The following is a 13,115-nucleotide window of genomic DNA, read 5'->3' on the forward strand; positions in this document are numbered from 1 at the left end:
TCAGGACTGTTCAAATAGCATGTCGATTCTTCACGGCCTTGTAATTAGAGCAATTGATTCGTCGTCTGCCTGTGATCCATTTCATTCATGGGTTGTTTTGTTTGTTGCCTGTTTCGTGTGGGAATGTTTCATTTGCTCTGAACTTTACTGCTCTCATGGGCTGTTCACACTGCTTTGTTTATGGCTAAGAACATCTATTTTGTCATCTGGGCCGCTTTGATAGATAGCCTGGCATACAAATGTGGAGGGAAGGCAAGAATGCGAAACAGAGAACATCGCTGGTTGTGCCACATGTAGACAAACTGGCCACAAAGACAAAAGGAAAATATGTGTTGGAAAATCCGAGGGAAGTGGCCTGAGAGAGCTATAAAAGGCATCTCTGACAGGCAGACATTGATTACTTGTCGGTGTTTTTCCTCAGCGGATTACCACAGCAGCGGGAACATCGTGAACAACGGCTGGAAGATCCACAACACAGCGAAGAACAAGTGGTTCGTGTGCATGGCAAAGACACCGGAGGAAAAGCAGGAATGGCTGGAGGCCATTTTAAAAGAGAGAGAAAGACGGAAAAGTGAGTAGTGATGTGATTATACCTGCGGAGGCGCAAAAATTTTACATTAGGGCTCATTAAGTGAGTTAACAAATAAGTCTTAATATAAGATTTAATAGTCACATTTTGCTGTACAGAATTACAATGTAATGTATTTTTTTGTATATTATATTATAAACAAATTAAGTATAAAGAATGCAATGCAATAATAATGCAATTAATGCAGCATCAACACAAAGAAACTATAATATTTAGTTAAGGTAAGTATGGCCAATACCAACACCAATACCTCAATTAAATGTTATTTTTTTCTTTTCAAATGATAAAATGAGTAATTATATCCATTCAACATTAAAATCTTCAATTTAATTTAATCTTTTTATGTTTTTTTAATGATAAAATTATATAGTTTCTATGTAGAATGTATAATGTATATCTAATTTATTACATGATGTGCCGATTAATTAATCGAATTAATTGCAATTTAATCCCACCTCAAATTCGTCGGAGAATTCCAAAAGATACTTTAAAGTCATTATTTTGTTAAGCTAAATGAAAAAAGCATCGAATAGACATTACAAAAAATAGCTTTAGAAAGAAGTATTTTATTTGATTCAACATAGAATTTATTACACATGAACTTAGAGGCTACAACAGCTTGATTTTTTTTTTTCCAGAAGCTGCATCTGAGTTAGTATATAGATATATTTACAGACCAAAACAGTTTGGTTACCAACATTCTTCAAAATGCCTTTTTTGTTCTGCAAAAGGCAGAAAGTCTTTCTGCAACTACATAAGGGTGAGTAAATGTAAATAAACAGAATTTTCATTTTTGAGCAAACTATCCCAAAATTATTTATTTTTAAATAAATAATACTCTAAAGAAGAAACTAAAACTTCCAGTAGGTGGCGTTAAATGTCTAAATGAGTACGTTATTGAGTCATTAATTCATTCGATTAATTCAAATGGCTGATTCTTTCAGGAATGAAGTAAATGACTCTCTTTATGAATGGGCCATTGACTTGTTGGTTCACTTGATTGATTCGTTCAAAATGCTGATTGATTCAGGAATGAAGTAAATGGCTCTCTTTATGAATGATCCATTGCATCGTTGGTTCACCCGATTGATTTGTTCAAAATGCGGATTCATTGAGAAATGAAACACCACTGTGTGTTATTCAGAGACACAATGTTCTGCTCTTGCTTTACAGGTAATATTTTCATTAGCAAAATTGAGCAAAAACAGACAATATTGTGTCTAAAATAACAATATTGACTTATTGAACTGTTGTTTAAAATCAATGTCACATTTGCACTCATGCTATTCGGGACAAAAACAGCACTGTGATATTGTTTACGTTACTCGAGTTAAATTGCTTATCTTTATCATATGATATAAATATGAGACAAAAACTCACACATCGGCATTTTTGCTCTGATATCTTGAATTTTAGGAGCATTCTAACAGCATTCTATAGGCTACATCACGCAGTGAGTTTTTGCCCTGCATCATGTTATATACATACAATGTATATATGTATATATACACTGCACTATACAAACAACACATACGCAATCTGTGTAATTCTGGGTTCAGAAAGTGAAATCTTCTCTCTCTTATTTGCTTTTCCAGCATTAAGACTGGGCATGGAGCAGGACACCTGGGTGATGATATCTGAGAAAGGCGAGAAGCTTTATAACCTCATGAGTAGACAGGGCCACCTCATTAAGGACCGCAAGCGCAAACTCACCACCTTCCCAAAGTGCTTCCTTGGAAGGTAAGTCAGCGAGAGCCATCTTCCTGTGCTCTGTCTGTGCAGATAATGGCTGTGATAGACTCCAGGAGAGATTACAATAGGGGTCATGGCCTGTAGTATCATGTGAGAGCAAGTGACACGCTGAGAACGAGAGTGTGTAGCTGTAGGAGTGACTGCAGTGACAGGAGCACATAACATTTCATTTTGGTCACTCATAAATAACAGAGCAGTGCAGTATTATGGAGCTACGGATGGGCAGCATGCGGGTGAACAGATCTCAGTCTACTGTTCATGATGAATGGATCTCAAAATCGTCCATTTATGTGCTTTTAAATCTGTCTTTTCCTGTAGAGTCAGTCTGTCTCTTGTTTTTCTTTTTTCTTTTCCTTGAAGATTATGTGATGAAGAATTCGTATCCTTTTTTGGTTGTGACTCGTCTTTTAAGAACAGTTTTTACACACTTTTCTTATTTAGCAATGTAGCTACAGTAAATATAGTCTTTTTTGAATGGTACACAGAGTTCCCTGCTTGTTTTTAATCTATTTAGAGACACCACAGAGGTAACTACTTGCAGACCTGCAGGTTTTTTTTGGTGGCATTATCTGAATTGATTTGAGAGAAATGATGAGGAATTAATTAAAATGGTCACAAGTTAAAGGGAACTAAGAGTATTACAGTTTTATAGTGGTGTTGACAGCTGAAATCTTAATTGAATTTTTCATATTGTTTAATAAACAGACATGCAAGAAGTTCTGGGTCCACAAACTGTATGGGCCAGACTATGAGACATAATGTACTGTACATGTTGAATGAGACAGTGGAGGAGAAGTGAAGCTCTGCCACTTTTCTAAATGGCCAGATGTATTAAACTGCCTTATTAAATTTGATGAAGTGATTAACCTATTTGATTTTCATACTAATGATGTAGATATATAGTCACAAACACTTAAGGTACACTACCTTTCAAAATTTCTATTTGTTTTATTATCTTATGCTCACCATGGCTGCATTTATTTAATTGAAAAAAACTGTAATATTGTAAAATTTCATCACAATTGAAAATGTTTTTGAATATTTTTGTAAAATGTCATTTATTCCTGTGATGACAAAGCTGAGTTTTCAGCATCATTATACCAGTCTTCAGTGTCACATGATCCTTCAAATATCATTTTTTGATATGGTGTTTCGGTGAAACATGTCTTATTATTTTCAGTGTTGAAAACAGTTGTGCCGCTGAATTTTTTTGCGGAAACTGTGAAACATTTCCCCCCAGTATTCTTTGATGAATAGCAAGCCTCATTTATTTGAAACAGAAATTTTGTAACATCATTAATGTCTTTACAGTCACTTTTGATCAATTCAATGAGTACTTGCTGAAGTAATTTTTAAAATCTTACCCTAAACTTTTGAACAGTGTTAGCAATCTAATTCACTTAACCCTGGGTTAATGTCTTTTTAAACCTCAGGTTAAAGCTACTTTTAACCCACTTTTTAAACCAACATCACTTTTTTTGTGCAATGTTTCACACATGTAGTTGTTTGATTACACTTTATTTGATGTTCTTGTTACAGTGTAATTATACATTTAAAGGCGCAGTTAGTGATTTCTTAAAAACACTGTTGAAAGTGGATCGGACCGAGCGCCACCACACACTTGTATCCAATCATCAGCAATTGGGGGCGTTTCCACTCATGATAGGAGAGAAAAGAGAGTGAGCAAAAGAGAGATTTGAAGAAAGACTAGAAAGAGAGATGGCTGAGAGACAATACAAAAGAGAAAATCTCAGAGGAATATCACTAGATTATGATCAGGCAAGAGCTTTAGGACCTGCGTTAATATTAGAAAAGCTTTCTAAAGCTGGAAGGCCTGAAAAAGGATGGTTAGTTTGCATGTTTTTGTTCCATATGTGAGTAACATTGGTTTTGCTATGTTTCACAGAACCAAGATATGCTGTTATTTTAACGTAAGCTATAGTAACATGACAGTTTTGTGTGTCATTGAAACATTATTTTGCTTTGCTTCAGCTAGGATAAAGAAACATGCACTCTTGCATTGAAAATTTGTGTATTTCAGAGGCAAAACAATGAAGGGAGGGGTGTGTGTTTGGGTTTGGGATTTAAAATTTTAACTGTTTCTCAGAAATCACTTACTGTACCTTTGAGTTGTAATCTTAATTAACTACATGTACTTACAAGAGGATTAGGGCTCATATTAGTTGCATGTAATTATGCATAATTTATAGTTATTACTATGGTAACTATATGTAACATGCATAACAAGGACATTGTATAATTAAGAATTACCGCAGTTAAAAAAAAAAAAAGACATTTGGCCCCCTTTTGATCCCTGGGTTATGAAACCATGCACCACTTTTGCATTGTTAACCTCAAATTGCAGTGCAGAGGTATGCAGTGTGAAACGATGTGGTGCTAGAATGTAACGGCAAGTTATTTAACATCAACCAACCAATCATAAACTGCCTCAGTGCTTGCCTCATTAAATATTCATGCCGTGTGTTTAATTTCAGCATTTAAATGAAACAGTAACAAAGCTGAGACTTAAACCAGAGCAGATTTTTATGGCAACATTTCCACATATAGAGAAGCAGATTTTGAAACAAATCAACATTTTTGACCTTATAAATATGCAAATAAGAATGTAAACCCAGAGTTCTCATATAAAAGGACTAAACCATGGTTTAAGGACTAAACCATGGAAACATGAACAAGATAACCCAGGATTATGTCAACCTAAGGTTTAGAATACTGGCTGAACACTTCCAAATGTTTTTCAACAACTTAGAGAGTAACCACAAGGTACTTTTCTACACAAGTTCAGTTCGTTTCAGTGAGTTTGATCTGATAGAAATGTTGACGCCTTTGAAGTTGCAAGTGTGAACATCTGCAGTCTGCGTTATGCTGCAGCATCCAGACCAGAAACTATAAAGGCGATTGTTCCAAGATGTGTTGGACTTTTCCTGCTCTGATCTCTTTTGTTTTAAGTGTGGTTGGGAAATCCTCAGGCTGAACTCAGATTAACTGAGCTCGCCTGGCAATCCTGAAGTTTCTGCAGCTGGCATTCATAATTTAAACCTTCTGAGATGTCAATACGACAACCTCACCATATGCTAAAATAAGACACTCAAAACCCTACGACACTCAACTACTTGCAAGACTCACTCTTTTATAATGCCATTCTTGGTTTGGGATTTGTCTGTTCTAAAGAAAAATAAACCCTCAAAGAACAACTGCTCATACTTGTGGCCAGATTATATTGTAAATGGAATTAGGGGCAGAATTTATTTCCCCTAGTGTGACAACACGCAGATAGAGAGGTCTGGAGTGGGAATGGATTCATTAAGGATAGAGATCACAGTCAGCAGATAATATTCATGAGTGGGTGGTTTGTGCGTCTCAGATAGCCAGATGGACTGAGGAAACATATGACAGCAGAACCTGTGAAAATATATCTCTGTCTGGGTTAGCGTGCTGAAACACTGGTGATTGGGCCATCGGTTTGTGTTACTAATTTAATGTGTGATTCGCAGCCAGAAGTATTTTTGATCAATCTCATCTCTGGTTGATGTCTCTCTAAGTCTCCACTATTTTAATATCTTTTCAATCTGCTCTGCTTTCATACAGTTCTCCCCTTGCTATACGTGTTTCTCTTTGCTATATGTGCTAAATTTGACAGAGTAAGTTTGCTGCAAATGTTAGCTCTTAAATAACAATCACGGTTATTCAAACACTTGCTTTAACGATAGTCATCACTTTATTTAGTTAAACAACTTTTTTTTTTGTGTACAAGCTACTCAAAAAATTTGATTTAGTTCTTGTTTTGCCTCAGGACTGACATTTTCAGATGCTTTTACCAAAAGTGACTTGCAATGCATTCACATTTATCAATATACTGTATGTGTTGGATGCATTATTTATCATGACCATATTGGTTATCGGCTGATATTGGTCATTGATTGATTGATTTATTGATTGATTGATTACAGTATTGGTAAATATTGGATATTTATCAGGTGATGTGGAAACGAGTCCATATTTAAATAATTAACATTTATTATACATTTTTTGTGGTGCTTGTCACAAATCTGTATTATGTGCATAATGTAATTACATGTAATAGAACTCTTATTCCAAATATTGCATGTTTATCATAGTATGTTTGAGACCAGATTCACCTGCTTTTATGAATTATCTCCAACCATAATCCCACCCCCATAATAATACCATCCCCAGAAATCCTACTTTTGTTATGAGGATTTTTTTTTCATTAAAACAATTTCCCCCCCACTTTTGAATGAATGAGGCATTTATAAAGCGCTTTACAATCATGTCAAGGAATCTCTCCTCAACCACCACCATTCTGTCCATTCTTTCATTTTAGCATATAAAACTACAGATTTTACTGACTATTTTATTATATATATATGTTTTCTTCGTCATTTATTTTAGTTTTTTGATAGAGTTTTATAGACCAGCATTCTTTGTGATCCAAACCTGGAGGAAATAATCCGCTTGCACTATTTCCTGTCTTTTCAATCTTTCTTTTCCAATCGTTGAATTTCATTCTGTCATGGAGACTGCACTGATTTCTCTTTCTGTCTCCATCTGTCTGTTTTCTTTAGTCATTTTGTTCACTGTCATTTTTGCTTTCTGTTTCTATTTCTCCATATCCATCATTTATTCAATCACCTAAAACCTCAGAGGTCTGCCGGAGTCTGGGATGTTTCTCATGCTGTATCACCATGGGTTCCATAAACTCTGGGAAGAGCCGCAGGATTACACTGGTGGAACCTGGCATGTTCGTTTTGGTTTTGCGGAGAGGTGGATGGGAAGGAGAGCCGGGGAGGGAGTGGAATCAGATATCCTCCACTGAGACAGTGGCTTTACCCAGCAAAATTACTAAATTATACAGGGTAGTCAGTTTAACTTCATCAGGAGAAAAAGAACAGAGAAAGACTGAAAAAAAAAACAGGGGAGCAATAGAAAAAGTTTTTTCAAGCCTTATGTAGTTTGAATACTTGAATACTACTTTAGTTTGAAAATCTGCATATATATATATATATATATATATATATATATATATATATAGATAGATAGATAGATAGATAGATAGATAGATAGATAGATAGATAGATAGATAGATAGATAGATAGATAGATAGATAGACAGAAAAATGACCACATTGCAAAGGAAGACTATTAATTATTGAGCTCATCTCTGTGGTGTGATCACTCAGTTTTAATGGATTTTGTTGACGGTCATTCATATAATTTATGGCTCCCTCTTTTTTGTCCTCGCATTATTTTACTGTCCTCTGTCTGTCTTTTCTTAGTGAGTTTGTGTCGTGGCTGATGGAGATCGGAGAGACCAATAACCCTGAAGAGGGGGTTCATTTGGGTCAAGCCCTCCTGGAAAATGGCATCATCCACCACGGTTAGTACCTTTCCACTCTACACTGTATGCCATCATATTATATCTTTGACTACATATTCTGACTTTTAACATGTCACTACTGGCTGAAAATTTATACCAAAAAAACTGGGATTCGCGAGGGACTAAAAACCATCAAAATGTACTAAAATAATTGTATTTGTTTGAGCTGCATATCACGTGTTGTTTACCTGAATATTGAAATTTATTGATTTTGAACTTCAGTTCTCTCAATGAATTTTGAACATTGAAATGTATTGTTAAATTATTAAAATATAAACTTAAAGTACTTAATATTTAGGTATTAAAGTCCCTCTGTGGTGGAAATCAAGCTTTCAGTGTTGTTTATATGTCTATGTGGTGTTTTTAATTGGTTTTAAGACAAACCATGTGCAAATTCATAATTCAACACCATTGCTGAGTATTTTCCCCTTAAAACTGCAGTGAACCAAAGACAGTCAAAACGCTGTTTGAAATCATTCGTCGGCTTGTAAAAATTGCAGAACCCTTCTGGGATCTAATTTGCCAATTTGCATATTCATTCAAGCTAATTCAAGCTTTTCAAGGAAATAACTTTTATATATGTAATTTTGGTGATCAAAGATTAGTTTTAAGATATACAGTTATTTACTACAGGGGGACTTTAAGTAAATATTTTAGGTCAAAGGGGTTTAGCTGACAAAAAAAGTGTGGGAATCCCTGCTGTATACTAACAGTTGACTCTCAGAAATGACCCCCCCCCCCAGAAGTTAGTAGAGTCCAATGTAGCTTTGCACCCCATTGGCTTGCATTGAATGATCAAAACAGTTTGTCAAAATATCTTCTTTTGTGTTGCGCAGAAGAAAAAAGTCATACAGGTTTGAAACTACATGAGTGGGAGTAAACAGTGACCTTTTACCCCCCCCCCCCCCTTAGTTATAATAACTGTACAAATTAGAGGGATAGTTGAGAGTCTGACAATAATAGAAAATACATATGCTACTCTTATAATTATGTAAAAATGTAGTAGGTCTACATTATATTGAACTAAAGGCAATTGGAGTTTTTTTTCCAGTCATAACCAGTGGGCATGACTATCGTCTTGTTTATTAATAATCTGCTTAGCTCAAATACTCAGTTGATGAGTTTCATCATCACCATTTGGGCACTATTCGTTCGTTAATGCAGATGGCTGATTGGACAAATAGCCCTATTAATATTTCAAGAGCCCTGACATCATTGTTTTCAGGCCCCGAGGAACTCTGGGAGCGTCCAAGAGCAGATGGCTTTTTATAACTTTGTCTATGTTTATGTGAAGAGTCACAAATATTCATTGCTTCACATCATGCTGTTTGTTTAATACTGAGGGAAATTTCTGGTCTTTTGCCATTTACTATTTATTTTGTCATTTTTTGGGGGCGTTGGGGTCCAGTTCTGCTTAATGCAGACTCACAGTATGGACATTTTTTTGTGTTTTTTTTTTTTTTAAAGAAGACTGGCTGGCTTTGAGCCAGGACTCACTTTTCACTTCATTGCTTCCTAACAGGGAGAAATAAATTCAAGCATTAGGGCTCTCTATCCACTCGCTCGCATTTACAGCTTTGGTGAGAAAGATCTTTAAGGCTTTACTATTCGCTGAGAAGGATGAATTCATTTGGCAGAAAGAGCAGGATTACTTTTCATAAGCATATTGGTGTTTCTTGCATTTGTGCTTACATGGAACTGAAAGCCTCTAAACTCAGATTATGAAGGTTTTGTTGCCTTTTGTGTTATTTATGTAAAACCTTTTAATACCAACAAAGATATTTAATCAGCCTCATTGTAAATAGTATTTCTATCGCCATGCACATGTTAAATTAATCAAAATAGAATATAAGCTATACGTTTTAAACCTTTACATTGCAGTGTTGATGTATTTATTTGAAAAATAAGTGCTAATAAACAATGCAAAAGTTTTACACCTAAATAAATCAATACTTTTACTGTTGGCAAATACGTTTAAATTCACGATATGTGTCCAATCTTATCTTTTAGACTTTATTCTTTATAGAGTCACCACATCATCATATGACCAGTCGAAAAGCTTCTCTACTGTATGCTACATACTTCATCTTCATAGCGCCAGTTATTGAACACTTTTGATAGTGGAATTAATTACAGCTTGATTTAACAACTGTTTGAATAGCAAATTAAAATATAAATTGTATATATCATATACATTGTGTGCAAAAAAGGGTTAAAAAAATCTTTTCACAAAAATGTCCTCTTCTGCTGTTACTAATTATTTTGTGGGATGGCTTGTAAATTAACCGTAATAGTATTATTGCTATTATAGTTGGTCAAATTTGCAATTGTTTATGTACACTAAGATTTTTTAATGTTTTTGAAAGTAGCCTCTTGTGCTCAACAAGGCTGTATTTATTTAAAAAAAAAAAGTAAAAATAGTATTATTGTGAAATATTATTAAAATGTATTTAAAACCACTGTTTTCTAATCTGATATATCTTAAAAGCTGAATTTTCAGCGTCGCATCCTTAAAAAATAGTTCTTCAGAAATAATTATAAAATGCTGATTTGGTGCTCAAGAAACTTATCTTATTATTATCGATATTGAAAACAGTTGTTTGCTTAATATTTTTATATAAACCATGATGCATTTGATGCTCAAAAGAACATCTTGTAACATTGTAATGTCTTTACTGTCACTTTTTAACAAATGTAATGCATCTTTGGCTGAATAAAACAAATTTCTTTCAAAAAACAAACAAACTTTTGAATAGTAGTGCAAACTTAAATTTATGTAGAATGACAAAACGCATTATTTGGATGCATTTTGTTGTAGTCTTAATTAAATCTCCACCCTTTTTAACTCATTCTAGTTACAGACAAGCACCAGTTTAAACCGGAGCCGGTGCTCTATAGGTTCCGCTATGATGACGGCACATACCACCCTCGCAGTGACATGCAGGATGTCATTTCCAAGGTATCTCAACCGGCTGTGCTCTGCTAAATGGCCGGTTTCACTCTGTCTCTTTTTGCCCCTTGGAAAAGTTGGACATACAATAACGAATGTCCTTCTTTCCTCAGGGTGTGAGGCTGTTCTGCCGACTCCATAGTTTATTCACACCAGTGATCAGGTAAGGAGCCAGTATCTTAGTTCCACCTCATTACAGCTGTCTCTAGTCACACCAGCTCTACCAGGTGCGTTCGCGCCCCTGCCGTTTCTCCTTCCACTCTAAAGATAGCACCTACAGGACAAAACAGGAGGCTGATAAGTGATAAGAAATAACTATAGAGGTCTTATCCAGAATTATATCAGTCATTGATTCTTTTATTTATGTTTGGGAGCATAACACCATCATTTTGTAACCATTGTCTTAGTTCATAGAGTTGGGCATAATGTTGTGTCATACTCCTATGTGTGTAATCAGTATCAGAACTGCACTACAAATGAGTGGAAGCCTTAAATGTGAAACAGGTGCAGTTTGAGGTTTTGGCAGCTGACTGGCCCAAGGACATGAGATTCTGCATGCAAACACAAAGCTAATGGCACGTTTTCTATTTCGGTTGTTCGGATTAATCCATCTTCCAATTTTCTGCTAATTTCTGCCATGCTTGTTGAAGGACTGTTGGGTTGTACTGCAAATATGCAAATATTGTTAGAGTTGTGAGCCATTTTCTGGAAGGTAAAATGCATAAAACAGCTCTCATTTCAGTCTGTCAAAGCAGAGAATGTTTACTTTGTGTGTGCACCTGTGCATTTGCATTGGTAAATGTTGTCTACGTCTTTAAGGCTGGATATTTGATATGCATAAATTTTCCTATTTTTAAATTGGATATTTAATATAATCAAATAATAAAAAGTTATTTTTACTTTTCTATTATTTAATTAAATATGGATTTATTAATTGTCCAAGTAATAACAAAGTTTGTTTACAGCTGACAATCATGTTACTGACAATGTGAATAACCGTGTTCCCGGGTACATAGGATCACAGATATTGTTCCTCCACCAGAAATAAATTAATCACTATTCAAATGCTTGAGTTTTATCACTGAAATCCCATGCAAATTGATTTTTACAGACGTCCCCATGAGAAACAATTACTGTCCGGATAGGACTTAAGAATGCCTATATGCCCACATTTCTCTACTATGTATTGAGAATCTCTTCCTTGTGGAGCTATAATTGGAGAATCCAGCTCTAGTTTAATTATCTGGTATTTCCTGCTGGTTGGAGGGGTTCTAGGGGGCTTCACGTCCCCGCCTTACCAATGTAATAAAAAAAAACCTCTAAATCTTCTACACCCTGTAATCCAGAATGAATAACATTCCTGACATTCTTAGAGAAGTAGAACGAAAAGAAAGTAAATATCTAAGAGTTTTTAAAAAGACCAAATGACCAAGATTTTGAGACTGTATGCAAAGCCAAACAAACCTTTCAAATCCTGTTCACTTTTCCTACACATCACAGTGCTCTTGTGCCAGGCATATGACTGCCTGTGGTAACGCTGTTTACCCTCATTTGTCATGGTGACATTTCTGGGTACAGCTACAGAGGAAAGGGCTGGCTTCATGTCTGTGGCGGTTAAATCATGGCAAAGCCTCTACAGCCTCACACTTCTGGTCTGTGGATTAAAACAAATCCTTATATAATCAGACAGAACCCATCACAAACAGTTGAGGTGCACGTTGAGAGAGTTACAATGGGATTCCTTTCAGAGTCAAGGCACATTTCATGTCATCTGGAGGTGTTTGCTTGTGTAAAAATAGAAAATGGCGATGTAATTCTCAGAACTGTAAACAGCTAAGTTTGGCTTTGAGTGTGTGTGAGTTGTAGGGTGTGGGTCCTAGTCTAGCCCTCTGACCTAGCGCAGTGAGTGTCCCCAAAGAGACCCCTGGCTTCATGGGAAAATCACTGCTCCATTTCATTTCCCGTGGTCTGGAAGCAGCCACAATGCATCAGTTTGGCCCATTCCAGGCCCTGGAGCTGGACCGAAGTGGGCTGAGAGACACCTGCTGACCTTTACTGGAGCAGAGAAACACGTTGTATGTCGAGAATATAGGCGTCTTGAAACACCTTTTTATAAATATATAAAATGAAACCATTTTTAGCTTGACACACCATCTTAAATACGCAACAACAGTTACAGGGCACTCAAGAAACAGTGTGAGCTGCACACAGTGGCCAAGATGCCTGTCTAAATGGTTCTGGCTTTAGCAGTGTCCTTTGAAGGGACTGCTTTTCAATTTACTTTTCCAGGAGCCATGGACAAGTCTTTCATTCTGTCATATCTTCATGCATCCCAGAAGTGACAACCAAAATGTCCTGTTCACCCGAAAAATTGTGTTTAAATTAATTGACTCATTTGTCCGTGTA

At 35.8% G+C, this 13,115-nt stretch overlaps 1 protein-coding gene across 1 annotated transcript in view; it reads left to right on the top strand.

Annotated features, from left to right (window-relative positions):
• prex2 (phosphatidylinositol-3,4,5-trisphosphate-dependent Rac exchange factor 2) overlaps positions 1-13,115 on the top strand; it is a 125,757-nt gene that overhangs the window by 38,178 nt on the left and 74,464 nt on the right. Inside the window, exons 9-13 of the mRNA XM_077244580.1 lie at positions 422-571; positions 2,185-2,329; positions 7,659-7,759; positions 10,615-10,718; positions 10,823-10,872. Of these exons, the coding sequence (XP_077100695.1) occupies positions 422-571; positions 2,185-2,329; positions 7,659-7,759; positions 10,615-10,718; positions 10,823-10,872 (550 nt within the window). The remainder of the gene's footprint in view (positions 1-421; positions 572-2,184; positions 2,330-7,658; positions 7,760-10,614; positions 10,719-10,822; positions 10,873-13,115) is intronic.

This window comes from Siphateles boraxobius, unplaced genomic scaffold, assembly GCF_051911475.1.
Source record: "Siphateles boraxobius isolate OS27281-9 unplaced genomic scaffold, OSU_SipBor_1 26, whole genome shotgun sequence".
NCBI classification, from domain to species: Eukaryota; Metazoa; Chordata; class Actinopteri; order Cypriniformes; family Leuciscidae; genus Siphateles; species Siphateles boraxobius.